The sequence below is a fragment of the Saccostrea cucullata genome, unplaced genomic scaffold, assembly GCF_032062105.1.
Source record: "Saccostrea cucullata isolate Sc308-1 unplaced genomic scaffold, CSIRO_AGI_Scuc_v1 ctg11535, whole genome shotgun sequence".
NCBI lineage: Eukaryota > Metazoa > Mollusca > Bivalvia > Ostreida > Ostreidae > Saccostrea > Saccostrea cuccullata.
In genome coordinates, this window is record NW_026929303.1 from 17,775 (window position 1) to 36,778 (window position 19,004).

Here is a 19,004-nt window from a genome sequence, read left to right on the forward strand (position 1 = left end):
TTTGACGCCCCTCTAACTTCAATTCCTAGATCCACGCTTAAGAATGTTCTGAAAAACAACTCAATTTATAAATTTATGAAGGGGCATCTAGTATCAAAATATTTAACATTTTTATGTCAATTAAACTGTTAAACGGGAATTCAATTATCTAACAAATTACTTAAGTAGAGTGATATTTTTTCAGGCGAGAGAACAGTGACGTAGCATCGTTTTTTGAAAATTCAAGCTATCCGCTGAAAACAACTTGACAAGCAAAAAAAAAAAAAAACAAAAAAAAAAAACAAAAAAAAAAAAACAAAAAAAAACAAAAAAAAAAACAAAAAAAACAAGGAAATTGTCCAAACCTGAAAATACATAGGCGTCGATCGGAACCGCAGAGAGAGATAGCTTAGCCCCCACTTTTTCCCAAAGTTAGACTTAGTATAGACATTGAACATTACTGCGCCCAAAGTTAGACTTAGTATAGACATTGAACATTACTGCGTATGTTAAGAGCCCCCCCCCCCACGCACACACACATACACACACACTTTCCATGGACTCGATGCAGCATAGGTTTTAAATGTGGAAAGTGGTGGTGTTTTGAAAAAAAGAAATTGGCACTGAAATTTGAACACCCCCACCCACCACCACCACTACACACACACACGATATAGGATTTTTGTGTTTGGACAGTGGACATTTCTCTCTTTTTTTTTTTGCTGTTAAAGTTTTTTTTTTAAGGTATAAAAAATATTTCTTACGCTTACCCCCCCCCCCCCGCCCCAACTTTCACTTTGCTTCCGATGCCAATGAAATCATATCAAGGGGGCGGGTGGGTTTTGGGTTAGATTCAACTTCTTCTATAGTATCAAATTTAAATGTTATCCCTACTATACTACATTAACCTTATTTGACCCTTACCCTTACAAAAAATGGGTCGGCCTTTCAATTAGCATATTCAGTAAAGTACCGGTATATAAAGTTATGTTAAAAAAAAGAGGCCGCTATTCCTGTGTGCGCAGAGAAAATAAATATGGAGTTTCCATCATTGGATAGGGTGATCGGATTCGGCCTTCAGATGTTCGATTGATAATTAATGCAGAAAATTGAAAAATCTTTAATAACCCCGGCCCGGGTTTGCTTACCTAGTTTTACCATCACTCGTAGCGAACACCCCTGCCACCTAGCGTTATAATGCGGCACTAAATTTTGACAACTTGTATTCGGCTTCATTGAATATGCTTCATTCATTGTGTGATTGAATTCACGTTCGTAATTGAGATAATCATTTAAGAAACTGTATCAATTTAAAAGAAAGTAAAATGAATTAACAAGAATAAAGCAACATAGAAGTAAGGGCAAAATGAAAAAGGATAAAAGTCAAAGTGAAATGCAATAAAGACGAATATGAAAACAATAAAGTGATATATAATTACAATAATAACAAAGCATAAAGAAGTAGTCAGAATAAGAATAAAAGCAAGATACATAGACTTTTGGCGGTAATTCCCTTCCATATTTGACCTGGAAATCTATTTGAAGTAATAGATGAATTGGAATATATTAAAATACATGTATTAATTTAAACTGTCTTTGCTAAAAAGTTAATCTTATTTGGCCTCCTAGTTTTCTTTTTATTCATGTTTCACAACAAATCCATTGAAATACAGCACATAAGCAGTCATGAAACAAGAGGCCCATGGGCCAAATCGCTCACCTGAGCACTGTGGCTAGGAAAAAGTAGAAATTGGTTTCTTATTGAAAAGTTAAAATCCAAAAGTAGTCTCATGACCAATCATTGCTTTGCTATTCTTGAGAAGAGGATTTCTAAAGAATTTTCCTATATATTTCTATGTAAAACTTTGTTTGGCCATTGTGGCCCCGCCTTACCCTGGGGGTCATAATTTGAACAAACTTGAATCTACACTACCTGAGGATGCTTCCATATAAATATGATCAATTATGGCTTTGTTATTCTTGAGAAGAAGATTTTTAAAGAATTTTCCTATATATTTCTATGTAAAACTTTGGTTGGCCATTGTGGCCCAGTCCTACCCCTGGGGGGTCATGATTTGAACAAACTTGAATCTACACTACCTGAGGTTGCTTTCATATAAATATGATCAGTTATGGCCTTGTTATTCTTGAGAAGAAGATTTTTAAAGAATTTTCCTATATATTTCTATGTAAAACTTAGGTCGGTCATTGTGGCCCCACCCTACCCCTGGGGGTCATGATTTGAACAAACTTGAATCTACACTACCTGAGGTTGCTTCCATATAAATATGATCAGTTTTGGCTTTGTTATTCTTGAGAAGAAGATTTTTAAAGAATTTTCCTATATATTTCTATGTAAAACTTAGGTCGGCCATTGTGGCCCCACCCTACCCCCCGGGGTCATGATTTGAACAAACTTGAATCTACACTACCTGAGGATGCTTCCATTTAAATATGATCAATTATGGCTTTGCTATTCTTGAGGAGAAGATTTTTAGAGAATTTTCCTATATATTTCTATGAAAACCTTCGATAGCCCATTGTAGCCCCGCCCTACCCCCAAGGGTCATGATTTGAACAAACTTGAATCTACACTACCTGAGGATGTTTCTCCATAAGTTTTATTTTTCCCTGCACAGTGGTTCTTGAGAAGAAGATTTTTAAAACATACTACCAAATTTTCATTAATTCCCAATTATCTCCCCTTGAATGAGGGTGTGGCCCTTCATTTGAAGAAACTTGAATCCCCTTCACCCAGGGATGCTTTGTGGCAAGTTTGGTTGAAATTGGCCCAGCAGTTCTTGAGAAGAAGTCGAAAATGTGAAAAGTTTACAGACAGACAGACGGACAGACAGACAGACGGATGCTGGACAAAATGTGATCAGAAAAGCTCACTTGAGCCTTCGGCTCAGGTGAGCTAAAAATATCTGTATTTTCTACCCAAATCAATTACAGTAAAGAGGCTGCTATGTTACATAGATATAAATTATAAACATTATTAACAAAGTCACTCATTGGGACTGCTCATTTGACTAAAACTCGATTCAAAACAAGAAAAGTACAGATACTTTTCTCTAGTGTACAACTCCCCAACTCCACTATAGAAAAAAATCAATTTGACTTTCCTCACAACCCATAAAGTGACACAAACCAATAGCTACATGAATGTAAAGTAAGACAAAATTAACTGACAATAATCTTTCAACCAGGGAGATTTCAGAACTGATTGTTGCTTAGTGTTTACTGGATGTGTATCTACTTATACTCTACTGAACAGTGGAGGAATGATGTTACTGATTTGTGTTTACTTACATTGTACTGAACCCTTGAGAGTGTTATCATTGTACTGAACAGAAGGGAATGTTACTGATGTATGTTTACTTACATTGTACTGAAAAGAGCCATATAATCTGTGTCTCCTAGGTTCTCAGTTGTGATAAATTCGTCCAGTTTTTCTATCATCTCATTTTCAACCTAATAACAAAGTACAACTGTTATCAGAAATAAAAATAAATGCACAGATTTGAAAAAAAGAATATTCTAAAAAAAAAAAAAAAAAGAATTCGTATTTGTTAGAGTAACTGATATTTCTACTGATACTGACCAACTGAAAATTTCCACAGGTTTTCACCTCCGATTCCATCATGTCAAAGAATATTGGAATGGTGGCCTTCCTCAGTTCTTCCTCAGGAACCAAGGTCACCTTCAGGAAGGGACCAATCAGGGAGGGAATAAAATGTCGTCTGTTGGCACCTGTATCATGAAAAGGAAACAGTTATCACACATTAAAGTGTGATAATTTTTGCAACTCTATCTGATCTTATATCATTCATCTTTTATTTAAAAAACAAAATTCAATGCATTTGAAAAAGCCCCCCCCCCCACCACTACTGCTGAACAAAAATATTTCCAGGTATGGCAGACCCTCAAATGCATCTAATTTTTCCTAGCCCCTCCCTCCCCCAACATAACATTCTCACTTCATGCCAGACTCTGAGACAGACCTAGGTTTTCCCAGAGATTCTGTATCTGTTGCCCCATTAGGATCCTCATGTCCTGGTATCGGTCGATGATCTTGCGTTTTTTGGCGTCTGAGTACCGCTCTAACTGTAGACTGGGCTGAGTGATGAAGGCTACCGCCAGGTTAAAGTAGTGACTCCACAGCTAAACAAGGAATAACACAGGTCTTATCTCTCTTATACAATTATCATACTATAAGGATGCATTTTGATTAAAAAATTCTGGTTTATTTCAAAGAGTAAAGGAAGTAGGTACCTGCATATCAAACTGATCTTTCTTGAGGAAGTGCTCACTGAGCGAAGAAGACAAGTATTCTATCGCAGTGAATAGAGCACTGAAACAAAGTGACAAAATTTAATACCATACTATACATATATGTAACTTTTAAATAATAAATATGACGAAGAGTCACATAGAGAGCTTTCCAACTCTTCATATAAGCTACAAAATATCAGTAACAGGTCCTTACTTATTGATGACCATTCTCATGACTGTCCACCCCGGGGGGAATAAGTCCTCTTTGATCAACTCCCTGAAAGTCAGCAGTACTCTACCCAGAAACTCCTAAAACAGTGTCTCAAAATTAACTTCAAGGGAAATAACTCTCATACAGATTTCAATCCTCATTTTAGCTGCTTTATTTAACATTTTTTTTGCAGTGTGTGTAGTCTTGCTTTACAGTATTTTTTTATTCTTAACTGTGATACATTGTTCATTCCAGAATGTTTAATTTTCCAATCTGTGTCTATATGGAAGATAATGTCACAGTTACCCTGAGTGGCACTGCTGTTGGTTTTAGGATGACACTGTATTGTCTGTGGTCCATCAGTCTCAACAGTTCAGCCATACAAGAGATCATTTCTCCCTAAAAAAACCAGCCATAATAAGTTAGCTTTTTAGAATCTCCAGAGCTGCATGCTAAACTGATTTAAACCTGCAGATCCAATATTTCTTTCTAACTCTGGTAAAAAAAAACATCTCTAAAACTTGACATTTTTATTCTCTTTAATATATTTTTCATACACTACAAGAAATTTATCTGATTTGAAGAAGCAATGACCTTCTGTAAAGGGGAGATAATCCTGACATTATAAATGAATAAATCTTTCCTTTAAGTAAGTTAATAAGATTTTGCCCCATACAGTATATTAGCTTTGGTTGAATTGTAATCATACTGCCCTCTTCTGTTATAAAAATTGCAACTGTAATAGAAAACTTTTAATTTTAAAAACAGACGGTCATTCTACTTTCTAGCAATAGAGTGTTGTATAGATCAGATTTGTTAGTCATTTAGGTATTTCGGCATAAAAGATGGATGTTAAACAGGGTTGCATTTTTCTTCACTGTCAGTAAAGGAAAATATATATCCTATTGTTTGACCTTGCATACATTTTTTGAATGCACACACCAACTGGTACTTCATATATCTAAAATAACGGTTTTTCAACTTCAAAGTTATGCATTGGAGTAATGACTTGCAGATGGTTTTGTACATATATACGGTACATTTTTTGATACATTTAATATATGAAACATTAAGGTCTTGTACATGTATAACTTGGACATTTTTTCTTACTAAGTAGGTACTGTCAATCATATTCAGAGACAAGCAAACTAGAAAATCAGAAAATGACAGAGCAAGTAAAAACTTTGGCACATGCATCAACAGAAAAAACACAGACAATAGCAGATCAATGAAAAACAAACCATGGTGAATCAATGCATCAGACATGTGTTAGAAGACTTAAATTTCCCAAGATAATGGACAACGTGCTTTATAGTCTATGGAAAAGTGTTAAGAAACAAGACAGCATGTGACAGCATTATCTTGTGTTTATCATGCATTTTATCAGCAACATTGTCCTGTGTTTATCATGCATATTTTCAGCAGTGTTGTCCTGCGGTTATCATGCGTTTTATCAGCAGCGTTGTCCTGCGTTATCATGCGTATTTCAATGTAAAATTTACACTCAGCCCGAGGTCTTCCATGGAGAATGTGGGGACTTTTTTCTTGAAGATATCGGTCACCTCCAACTAACAATGAATGAAGGCATGAACAATGTGATAAGCATCTCACTAACAAAGGGCTTCAGGAATGAACATTACATAACTTTTTAAAAAAAATTTAACTCATTAAATGGGCAGTTTAGATATCTAGCATTTAAGACTTTATAAAAATGAGTAAAAACTTTATATGATACTTATTGAAATTGTGAAAAATTAAAAAAAAAATTGATTTAAAAGAGTTTTTATCTCACATTTATATGATTTAAAAACTTTTCAATTTGATATTTTAATGTTTTAGCTTGAACAAATGTGATAGTAATGAGAATCTTTAATTTTAAAAGAAAATAAAAAAAAATAAACATAATTTATAAACAAAAGTATTGATTCATTATTTGCATAATTAAGACAATATTTGATTTTTGCAGGCATTAACTCTAAACATGTTGACAATAACTGTTTTAATTTATAAAGTAGAAAATTAATGAGAATGAATCTGAATGCCTACATTTTTGACTGGGGTACTATCGATAGTTTTCAAACTATGAGTAGGTGTTTGCATTGAGATGGAGGGTGGTCTTGGTTTAGAGGTAAAAAAGTTAATTCCCGTCAGAGTGCGGCGGCGATCGCGGTCGACATGGCGTTTGTTTCCTTTTTTCTGAACCTCCTCATCCTCGCAGTCAAAATCTTGGGTTTCTTGTTGTGGTGATATAGCGGGCTACAACAATGTATCAGTTCAAAGCTCTACACAGAAGTCATTGACATGTAGGAATGACTAGAAACATATCCTTCTACATCATAGAACTGCTAGCATGTAATAATATACAGTATATACTCAAGGACAAAAGAAAGGATACACTGTCATTTTCTAACTGCCTAACAAAAAATCTTTATGTCTCCCAGTTGATTTAATTTGTAGTGGCATGCTCTACAAATGAACAATGTTTAAAGCCAGACAAGATATTGACAAACAAGCTGACAAAACAAGCTAGGACATCGACATTTTGTTTAAAGTCCGCATTTTGTCAATTCTATGATGGGTACAATGACTTGTCAGCAAATACCATCTACCGTTAAATCAAATGTTTAACCAATGTTTTTCTGACATACAAATTGTTAGTCTATATTTTACACCCTGAAGTCCATGGGTTTTTCTATTTGCCGGATCAAACCAATTTAAGGCACGCCAGCAGAAGTGACTAGTAGACAAAGAATGCTTACTCCTCTGTGGCATCTGATCCCACTTCTGATTTTTTTAAAGGTCCATGTTTGCTCTCATTCTAATTTGAATAACTGTTAATCTTGAATACTGCTTGTTATCCTCATGCTTCCCCCTCATAATATGTCTATATCTCAATTTTCAATCTACCCGGGGGATGACAAATCCCATTGCCCAGTGCCGGGGCTAGTGAATTTTAGGGGTGGGCAAGTGAAATTTTATCAACCACTTGCCCAATTGACTTATCAAAAAAATTAAAATCAACATGTAAGTCAAAGATGTAAAGCTGGGCATGGGGGCTTGCATGCTCTACTCAGTATTTATCTTCCTCTTTTTTTGAAATATTTATGAATATAGGGCCAAGCTTAAAAAATTCTTTGTTTGCAGTTGCCGACCTATAATTTTTAGACTGGGTCGGTAGGTAAGCATTCTTTTTTTTTTTTTTTTTTGGAAAAAAAATCAGATTTTTGGTAGATAACAATTAAAAGACGTTTTCATATACCTACTAGACATGAATAAGCTCACCTCTTGTTATAAACTACTGAATGATTAAAAACCTGTCAAAATTTGAAAACGAAACTGTTTCAATATTCTGAAAAATTGAAAAAAAGATCAAATTACCAAATGGCTAAAAAAAAAAGTTTGGGTCGGGTGCATTTTCAGTGGGTCGGTCGGCAACTGCAAACAAACTTAATTTTATTTTAGGCCTAGTATTAGTTTTTGATGGGGCAAGCCAAAATTCAGGTAGGTCAAGTGAATTTTGACCATGTACTTGCCCTTGGAAAAGTGCCTTAAAAATCTATTTGTAAGCCCCTGCTACCAGATGTTTAATCTAGCACTATATATTATTCATGTTAGAATATTGCAATGAAAAGCAGTCAAGCTATCAAAAATCATTAATCCATAGAATTTTGCATGTTTGTGTGTGTGTGTGTGTTTTTTTTTTTGTTTTTTTTTTTTTTGCTTAAGGGTCCTCCACACACACATAGCTTATGTTCTCATATTATTGAGCATTACTTTTAACAAGCATATGAACCTTTAAAAACTGACCAGGGATTAAAATGTAATTTAGGCCATAATAAATAAATTGCTAGATTCTCATCCGAATTTTTTTAAAAATCGAGGCGGGCGGGCGGCTTTTATTTTATATTTTTTATCTTTTCAATTTTGCAGATTTTTTATTGACCTGTCAATCGGCGTAATTTTATCTACAATACCCAAATAAAAGTCATAGTAAAGGTTCAATTATCTCTTACTTCACATAATCACCAATCTTTTACAACCAATGACCCTTGTTTGAAATATATACGCATGTATTTTCAGTTGTCAAAATCATGTCGACTTTCGCGGGATTTAAAACGAAATTAGAATGGTAGATGAATACCGATCCCGATCAGAATAAAGACGAAGAAAAACAGAAATTAAAAAAATCGAGGCGGGGGTATAAAATCGGGGCGAGCGGGGATGAGAATCTAGAAATATTTTTATTATGGCCTTATACGGAATTTTTAAAATAATAATTTCACAAGTTTCAAAATATTTTTCCCAAGGCGTTTTCATACGTAGCACCAAAAATTTTGTCTTATCCTATCGTATATTTTTATGCTCACAGAATAACCATAAAAATTTAATTTTAGCGATCAACATATTTTTTAGAGAAATTAATTTAATTTATAAAAAATAAATAAAACTCATTTTCTCTCAAATACATCTAGAGAAAAATCAAGGAAGACTCATTTTGTATAGAAGAAACATCAATGAATTAGATTACACCAAAAAATTGAATTAAAATTAATGCAGTAATGTAGAAAAAATATTTTGAAAATCATTGGTATCAAAGTTCCTTTTTGGAGTTATCTTTCCTGTTGCCCGGGACTCAAAAACTTTGGCAAGTCTCCACAATAGTTACTCATTATCGGCTACTGAACTAGACAGAAATACATGTAAAAGAGGAAAACTAGAAACGCACAATATTTTATTAATATTTATAAACACAATGAGATGACGTATTATTGAAACGCACAAATTAGTGTGCAAAAATATCAACTTTCAACACAGACTCTGTTGACGATAATCATGTCAGTGGGTTGATTAGCCTGAAAGTATAAATAACCTAAAAGTTCCCATCATACCGGCATTCGTTGTTTACGAATTATTATGTAACATAAACCCAGTCATTTGTCTGTCTTTTATAGAAAAAACTGACATCTTTTTCTATCGATCACTCCGTGACCATGCCATGTGTTCATTGTTATGAGTGTGCAACATATGAAGATTCTCTTAAAAGCGGTTTCCAGGCAATTCGCTGATGCAACATCTACATAAAACCGGAAGTAAAAGTATTTTTTCTCTATATACGTCACAAGTCACATGGTGTGGAGGACCCTTAATTAAGCAGGTAACCTTTCAAATAAAAAGGCTTTATGTGTGTTGAAGAGCATGAAAAATTAGTCACTGTTGTATTTAATTCTAGAAATGAAGGAACTATGATTAAAATTAGAGGGACTGTGAGCACTAGCTACACTCCCATACTTTTCAATCTGGGGCTACAATAAGAGATGTACATGCACATGGTAGTTAGCTTTCATAATTGGCTGCTAACCATTTAACCTATAAATTTCTTTTTTAGTCCAAACATTTCAATTACACTTGACTTTCACCTAATGGCTTCAATAAGAAAATAAGAGATTATATTGTACAGTAAACCTCTTTTTTTCAAGTATGAAATGTTCTTTCTCTTTTTCCTACTAATGATCATCAGACCAAAGACAAAAGATACATCAACTTTGGAATGTAAGAGCAGGACAGACTTAAAGAAGTTGCCATGTTAGGGTACTACTGTAATGTGGCTACATTATATGATACTAAATCTGGTCCACTGTAAATGAAACACACACCTTACTCTACAAATATGTCATCAATTCTGTTTAAATCAATACATTTCTTGAGTTTGTATTATGAATGGCTTCAAGAAGCATGTGTATCCTTTCTTATGTCGCTCAGTGTATATGACTGTGATAGCTATGACTAAGTCGCCAGAAAAACATGAACGATACCATGCCTTTTACACAAATGAATGATTGTATTCTTTTTAATATAAAATTTTTTAAGTACTGTATCTAACACAAAATATTAACAGTAAGAAAATAATTCTGGACGAAATATTTTTGGCATTTTACTCACATAAAACATTATGAACCTTTTGTATCACAAGCTACTTATTGTTAATCAGAATGTATTTTAAAACACTCGTATGTATCAAATAAAAATTTAGAAAAAAAATCAATTTCCTTAACATTTTTCTGTATGAACACTTGTTCAAGACTCCAACACCACAGATATTTAGTTACTGTACAGCAGAACACACATATCCCATAAGACCCAGAAAAATCATATAAATTCTAAATAAAATATTTATACTAGTACATGTAAAATGAAAACAGATACACTAATAAATATTGATATAAACTGTTGTAAGTAATATAGCTAAAATTCAGCAACTCTATAGTGCTTCCAACTATTAAATTTCCGTCAAACCTGGCTACCTCAAACTCAAAGGGAACACGAAAAAAACTTGGCAATTTTCACTAAATCAAGATGTAAAGAGAAAATATGATTTGGGCCCTAGAAATCACTTCAACATATCCATGGTATTCAAGCTATCAGTGTTTGAGATAGCAAAGTTTAACAGTATCAAAATTTCTTTTTTCTTTTAATAATCTAATTGTTCAATCTATAGTTAGAAATTAGGCTACATAAATTTAATTTTCTGGTTCTCAGGCCAATTTTTTCCAAAACAGATGCGGGAGGGAGGCATTTTATTTATCATTTTATTGGCAATAAAGTAGATGAGGGAGGTATTTTTTTAATTTTAATTTTCGAATTTTCTTTAAAATAATGATAAAAATTCTTTGTTTCATAGATCCATGTCAGATCAAAAGGTTTGCATTATCCATTGCTTATCAATGCGTGAACACATACATGCCAACTTTCCCGATTTAGGCGGGATCCTCCCGATTTTACCCTTTCATCCCGCTTTCCCGATCGTGAAAGAAAAATTGCCCCAATTTCCCGATTTGAAAAAATCACCAAAATTTCCGATTATAAAAGATTCCCTACCACTGAATTTTGGCAATCGGGTCATAACAATGTCAAACTTGTTTATTTAATGCACTCAGATAAGTTTCATTGTTTATTTAACAATGTTAATTAGCCACAGGAAATCACTTCACGCCTGAACGCACGCAGTTGTCCAGGTACAAGTAGCTTATAGCTTGGGGCAATTAGGGGATTATCTTGTCAGTTTTGAGGGGTATGCAAGGTGAAACACATAGATTAACGTGTTAATTGTTAGTCATTTTATTAAAAACATAAATTAAAGACAATGAAATACTAATCAAACTATAAAATCGGAATCCAAAGAGATCGTTTTTTGAAAACGAAAGTAGAAAACTACAAAGCATAGCTGCTGATTTTATCTACCTATAATGAAAAATATTGTAAAGTTTGCCAGTTAAAATATTATGAAATTAAGATGAAACAATCAAGTATATGTCAGTTAGAATTTCTTTTCCCTTCCTTCTCCCAAAAGTAATATTTTATAGGTATGTGCATGACTTAAGGAAATACCCACATGGCACCATCAAGCCTGACAAATTTCATGACTGTAAAAAAAAAAAAAAATTCTCCTTTGGATAGGTGGTATAAATTTCAGTAAATTTAATACCTTATTAGAATCTCTAATTAATTGAAATATAATTAAAAAATCTCAAAAATGTTTCCAGAAACAGGACTTTACAGTATCAAAACCTCATATATTTTTTAGCCTTTGAAAAAAATGATTTAAAAGTTGTACAATTTTCAATTTTTCACTAAATTATGTGTCCTGGTAGAAAAAAAAAACAAGTTTTTAATGAGAGAAGCACTTATTTCAGCAAAAATATTTCAATTTTGGAAAAAAAAAACCCATTTTTTTTAAAAAAATTTTTTTGATTAATTTTTTGTGTTAAATTAATCCTTAAGTTGTATTAATAAGTGATATCAAATATAATACATTTAAAAAAAGATCATTTCATAATCATTTAATTTCACGACAAAATGTCGCGAATTTAAAGCTTTGAAAATTGTCGTCACGCGCTAAATCCCCATGGGAATTTTCAAAAGTTGGCATCGTAGACAATGTCTTTGAATGTATTTTTAAACAAAGTAGCCAGATCTCTTTGCCAAAGGCTACCGGAAGTGAGATTTGAGTATAAACTATGAAAAAGTGAGGATGGAACTTTTTTCTGGATTGGTCTCCACAATACCAACTATTTATTTTATCAAAAATACAATAAAATTAGTATTGTGGCTACCTCCAAACGGATCTGCACAGGCCTGAGAACCAGAATTTCAATTTTATGTAGCCTAATGACAAAAATATCAGTGATCCAGGGTTAAACAATACTGAGGAGCAGCACTACATCAAACAAAAGTTAGAAACTACACCCACCAACGCTAACACAATAAAACACACTGATACTGATGTAATGATTTACCGTCACAGAAAAGGAGTGGGGAACCACCTTCTCACTTAAGGTCAAGGTCGTATCCACCATCACAGGAAACATGTATTTGGCAAACATTTCAATGTCATCAGACATATCTTTCTCCTGTGAGAAAAGAGCAAAATGTAATTATCATGTCAGAATTGGTTGAATTTTGTGAAATATTTGACATATGAAATTCAAAATGCACTTAAGGAGGTGGAAAAAAGGGGAATACATGTAAGAAACCAGATAAATAAACACCCTTTCTATTATTAAGAACTTCCTAAGTGAAAGGGATATGCTTGAGTACCTGTTTGAGTGTGAACAACTTGTCCAGTATGTCTCCAAGTGTGCTCGTCACAAGCTGTAGAAACATTTTCTGATGAAGACACTGCCTAACATGATTCATACACAAGGGCAGCATAACACTGCGAGATTCTGTAACATCACATCATACAGGGATTGATCAATGACAATTAATTAAGCTACTATATGAGAAAGGTTTGTTAAAAGTATTTATAAGCTTTTTACTTACCATCATCCAGAAATAGGTCGGAGTTGACTATCTCCCTGGTGAACTCCATCTTGTTCCTGGCTACGTCCTCCGAGATTTCCCGTAGGGGTGGCAGTTTAGAAATCACGGCCTTAACATAGTCAGCAAGCTGCTTCTTGGTCATGATCACAACAAAAGTTTCAAATGACTTCCGCATATTGGACAGCAAAGCCATCTTAAGAAATCATATAGCAGAAATTCACAATGTTGTAGAAAGATATATTTTGCCCTAAATATACACAGCATAATATACAAAGTTAACCTCAAAATATAAAACAATATCCATCTTTGCTTATAACCCTCTTTTTTTTTTACATAAAATTTCAATGTAAGGATGTTTAACATGAAATAACAAATCTTCGTGGGGGTTTAATTTTTGTTGTTTTCGAGGTATGGAGAGAGCCATAAATTGATGACCACCAGGAAATATAGAATTTCATATGCATTACTCAACACTGCTCAAACCTCAAAATCAATTCCCCACAAACCAATACTTCGTTCTCAAACCTAACAAATTTAACCCCAGGAAAATTTGTGATTTTTAACATTAATTGTTTGTACAGACCTGTGAGATCTTGAGTCTTTGGTCCTTTGAGGCCAGGAGACATCCAAAGCTGTCAAACAGCTGCGAGATCTGGATCTGATAGTCTTTTTCTGACTTAGAGTTACGACACATGGGGCTGCGGGAGAAAAATAATAAAGATGATTTATCATCTAGCTAGCCGATTCAGCTTTCTTCAGAATAAAATAGTGATTTATTGTGTCTAAAACAATATCTAGCCGTGTACAATAGATATTAAAAAAAATGACATTTAAATCATGAAATATGGACTGGCTATATTAGACTGATAAACAGAATGTCTCATTATGCAAATATTTGCAAGTAGTAACAGACAAAACAATGTATGTGTTGATAGGTCACTTTATTACTAGTGATACAAAGTATACTTACTTTAGAGTCTCGAGTTCCCGAGATCGCACAATGAATCTCACAAGTGGGGCAAGCACCTAAAGATAGAAGAGAAGTCAAATCCATAACAATCTACCATACAATAAGTAAAAGTTGATGTCAAAGTCCAGAAATGAGTATACTTGTTTTAATGTTTTCAGAAATTCTTCAATTATCATGAGAATGTTTGGGAAATTTGCAAGTTTTACTTTTGATTTGAAAAATGGTTAAATTCTGAGGTATAAAATGTGCTAAAAAGTAAGTTAAAAAACAACATGCAGAAGATCATAAATACATAAAATAAAAAACACCTCTACAACATTAAAAATATAACACAATAAAATCAGATCAAAGGCCACAACTTATAAAACAGTAGAGATGAATAGAGCCATCAGTATCCTGTACAGAAATATTCTAAGAAAGAAATAAATGTTGCAATACTATACATAACCACACTTGTACGTAGTTATTCAATACAGCTAAACCTCCCTATCTCAAATTTAATGGGACCAAGAAAAACTTCTGAGATAAAGAGGATTTTAAAAAATAAGGGTTGAATGCCTGAAGAATGGTAGTTGGGACTCTAAATCACTTTGACATATCCATTTCATTTGAAATATTTATGCTCAAGATACCAAAGTTAAACTGTACATAATAAAGCTGTTTACAGCAGTGGAATTCCTTGTCATAATGACTCTTAATTTCTGCTGTTGATAGACTTATTTACATGTAGTTAATTGTTCATCATTTTTTATTAGATTTTCTCTGATTAATATAATACTTGCTCAAATAGATGAGAAAGAAAAATAATCTTAGCATAGTATTGCAAGCTCCAATATCACACCCTGAAAAACTCTGAAAGAGTATTTGCACTGAAACAAAAGAGCAACTATTTATAAGTGTAAACCTGCTAAGTTTCTTACTACAAAATGAACATCTACCTACTCTTAATTATAATACAGTATAGGGCAAACATCACTGTAAAGAAACAAAGGTTAAGTCAAATAACATTCAAACACAACACCTGGTTTGATTGGTTTTCTTAGCATCAATAATATCATTTGACAAAACTGAACATTTCAATTTACAATACATATATATTATTATAACAGTATCTTGATCCGAAGGGTCGTATCACGTCAAGTTGACAGGCGCGGATCATCAGATCTAACGAGACGCGAAGCGGCGAGTTTGGTCTGATGATCCGCGCCTGTCAACGAGACGTGATACGGCTCTTCGGATCAAGTTACTGTTATAATGATAAATTTATTATATACCCCCTTATAACTAGCTAAATATAGCAGAATAAAACTTTAGAGATCAATTGTATAATATTTATCCATAAAACAAAGCATAATAACAAGGGACTTTTTAACGCGCAAGAAAAATAACGTCATGTTTTTGCGTACTACGTCATCAGTTTCAGAGAGTGGTGATATGGATTCAGAAAACCACAGTGTGGTGATCCGGAAAATCGGATCAAACTCTGTAAAATAAACAGTAACAAAAACAAGGAAATTGATGGGTATATAATAAAATGAACTATCATTGACCATGAAAATGGAATCTATTTTTAGTTTACCTTGAGTGACATGGCCACTGGGAAGGTCTCCCCTTTGACTGCCCGCAGAATGCCGTCCGAGAACAAGGACATCAAATGGCTGAAATACACACATCATCTGGTTAACATAGACCACCAAATCTGATTCTTATTTCAATCACAGATACATAGATTCTTGTAAAAAAGTTCACAACTTTTAAAATGTGATTCATGTGCTGTGATAAACCTGTGGTGAATGTAAATCAAGTTGGATTCTATCCGCATTTCAACACTGTAGCAAATTGATTATCAAGTTTCTTTCCATAATATGACAAATACGGAAATACCCAAAATAAAATATGTTATAGAATTTTTTTTTATTCTATAAAAGTGAGGGAAACCAACCTTTAAACACCATCAGGAAATTTCATAGAAATACAAGTTGTGACACTTGATCTTAATTCTCTTCACTTTAGATGGCTGTGCTTTTACTTACGTATGGACTAGAGGTGATGTGAATGTTTCTTTGAGATAGCTGTCTAACACTGGTACAAAGTTCTCAAACCTGCTGTCTAACAGCAAGTTTAGAATGAAAATCTGTAGAAGAAAAGAATGCTTTTAAATTTGAAGTTATCACAAAATCACTAGTGTCTTTTTAACTTGAAACTCAAGCATCTCAATTAATTGGACAGCAAACTTACTAAAGCATGAAACACTTTGGTATAGTACTGGGTCTGACTGCCTGCTTGGAGCATTTCAAACAAAGCATCAAGAATGTCTGACAAAAACTGAAAACAAAACAACACTATTAATATATAGAGAAGTACCTAAGAAAATTGCAAAAAATTGGAGCTGTTTTCCAATATTACAAAGAAAGCATGAATTCTCTACATTATATTAATTTTCTAAACTAGACACAGGAACCTGCTTAATTAAAGGACATTTATACAGATAGTGTCTGTAGCTCAGTAATTCTTCACGTATCACAAGTCAACAGACTGCAAACTTCTTAAATGGTGTGAAAAAACACCATCCCTTGACACTGACAACTATTCATTAGGTTAGTTTAAATATAATTGTACAATACAACCTAAAGGCTCACTTACCTTCATAATTTCTCCTCCTTGTAAATTCATCAGTTTGTCCAAATTTCTTTCCAAGTCACTCATACAATCTCTCCATTTCAAAACTCCAAGTAGCTCAGCTAATAAAGGACAGTCAAACCTCATTATCTCAAACATAAATATTTTTAATATCAAGAGAAAAACAATTAAAATTTAGTCCTTTAAAAAAACTTTTTATATCACAGTTTGTGATATTTACAGTTTGTATACCTACACATTTATGTGAATTTTGTGGTGTCGGTTTGTATACTTACATGTTTGTGTGAATTTTGTGGATGTCAGTTTAGTGGACACTTGGATGGTCTCCCTGGCACTGCGGGTGTAGGGGAGGGACTTTGTTATGAACACAGACTGCCGGGGGTCTCCAAAATCATCCACCAGGAATGGCATTGTCTTGTACTTCTCATACTTAATCTTACTGGGGTCTTCACACTGTAAAATACAAGTCAAATATGAAAAGTTATGTTTCCTTTGGATCGAAATGTCACACATTCAATGGTTAAAATGCAACACATGACTGCCAAAAAGACTGCCAGCTTCTATTTGGCTATAAAGTGGCAACTCAATTTCACTAAATCAGAGACATTTTTGTCAGGCCTCATTCTGATTTTAGAATGCAGATATAAACATTTTGTACCTTGTATATACAGAGTGTATGATATGCATCTTTGATCACAATATCTTCATCATCTGTCAATCTCATGAAGGCAAATCCACAGAGCTTCTTCTCTGCTTTACTGGATTTGGCTGTAATGTATCAAGTAAACAAACTTTTTACCCTTGAAAAACATACAGCTCATTCTATGAAAAATTTGATTTGCAGTAGTAAAACTTACTTGAGCAGTGTGAGATTTCAAACAAAGCACTAGAGCCTGGGAATTTTTCCATAGGTATAGAAATCTAATATGGGTAAAAGGAAAGGAAAATAATCTTTAATCTTTTTTTTTAGAAACTTTATTTAATAAAAGATTTTGTGCATGTAAGAAAATAGGCAACACTAGCCTATAATATAGTAATTGATTACAAACTGACTGACCCTAACAGTTTCTCCCCACTTTGGTCCGTTACTGTGGTACAATACAGCTGAGCGGAATGTATCTTGTAAATTTTCTCCACAACCATAACTTATACATTTCTGGAACACAATCAACACAAATAGTTACTAGAAATCAGGCAGCATTATTTCGCTTATCAGTAATGAGACACCATACAAAATTAAAATCATAACCCACTTAAACTTTTAAATTCATTTTTAAACATAATTAAAATACAGAAGCTGCAACATTATCATTGAAAACATACACAAACAATCACATTACTCAAACAATTCTGCACGTTTAATGCAAGATTAAATCCTTTACAAGAACTTATGATTCTAAATGATAAAGATGCAGCCATTGCTTAATTATGTTATGGGTCAGAATTACCCGAAATGCCAGCAAAGATCAATAACACAATTTAAACTTAACAATAATTTATTTACAGTAATATATAATAAATATATCAAACATAAAGTATAAACTTAGCAAAAATCTAAAAATACATACATCAGAGTGTCCGTTGCTGCACACAATGTCCCAGTGAAATTATATCCCAGTAATACCTCAATGATGCTTATACGACAATGTATCCACAATTATTTATGCATCGAATTGACAGGGTATTTATACAGTATCATAAATCTAGAATATTCTAGAAATTGTAAATACATGATATTCCTGGAAAGTTCTGGACATGAATAAAGTTCAAGAATGTTCTAGAAAAAATGACCAAACATAATGACCACTCTGGAATGTTCAAGAAACTTAATGTTACTGATGAAACAATACAAATACAACACATCTCACAACACCTCCCCCCTTAAAAAGTTTGAATGTCAATGAAAACTTATATTGTCAAAATGAAATATATGTACATTAATACAAAATCTAATTTGTTCATGATACTCTGGACAAGGCATCTGCAATAACATTGTCTTTGCCTTTGATATGCTTAATTGTTATGTTGTATTCTTGTAACAACAAACTCCATCTAGTCAGTCTTTGATTCTTGTTTGACAATTTATGCAAAAATGTCAGGGGGTTGTGA

General features: G+C 33.3%; 1 protein-coding gene across 1 annotated transcript in view; it reads right to left on the reverse strand.

Annotated features, from left to right (window-relative positions):
- The window catches only part of LOC134280385 (dedicator of cytokinesis protein 3-like), a gene marked incomplete at its 5' end in the record, with an annotated part of 35,347 nt that extends 17,296 nt beyond the window's left edge, over window positions 1-18,051 (reverse strand). The window contains 21 exons of the mRNA XM_062762790.1: window positions 3,365-3,453; window positions 3,584-3,732; window positions 3,984-4,143; window positions 4,255-4,333; window positions 4,469-4,563; window positions 4,772-4,864; window positions 5,968-6,033; window positions 6,512-6,721; window positions 12,760-12,873; window positions 13,061-13,188; window positions 13,286-13,478; window positions 13,869-13,983; window positions 14,256-14,311; window positions 15,835-15,913; window positions 16,289-16,389; window positions 16,494-16,580; window positions 16,899-16,996; window positions 17,171-17,348; window positions 17,554-17,663; window positions 17,753-17,816; window positions 17,953-18,051. Of these exons, the coding sequence (XP_062618774.1) occupies window positions 3,365-3,453; window positions 3,584-3,732; window positions 3,984-4,143; window positions 4,255-4,333; window positions 4,469-4,563; window positions 4,772-4,864; window positions 5,968-6,033; window positions 6,512-6,721; window positions 12,760-12,873; window positions 13,061-13,188; window positions 13,286-13,478; window positions 13,869-13,983; window positions 14,256-14,311; window positions 15,835-15,913; window positions 16,289-16,389; window positions 16,494-16,580; window positions 16,899-16,996; window positions 17,171-17,348; window positions 17,554-17,663; window positions 17,753-17,816; window positions 17,953-18,051 (2,363 nt within the window). The remainder of the gene's footprint in view (window positions 1-3,364; window positions 3,454-3,583; window positions 3,733-3,983; window positions 4,144-4,254; window positions 4,334-4,468; window positions 4,564-4,771; window positions 4,865-5,967; window positions 6,034-6,511; window positions 6,722-12,759; window positions 12,874-13,060; window positions 13,189-13,285; window positions 13,479-13,868; window positions 13,984-14,255; window positions 14,312-15,834; window positions 15,914-16,288; window positions 16,390-16,493; window positions 16,581-16,898; window positions 16,997-17,170; window positions 17,349-17,553; window positions 17,664-17,752; window positions 17,817-17,952) is intronic.
- Between the last annotated feature and the right edge of the window lie 953 nt (window positions 18,052-19,004).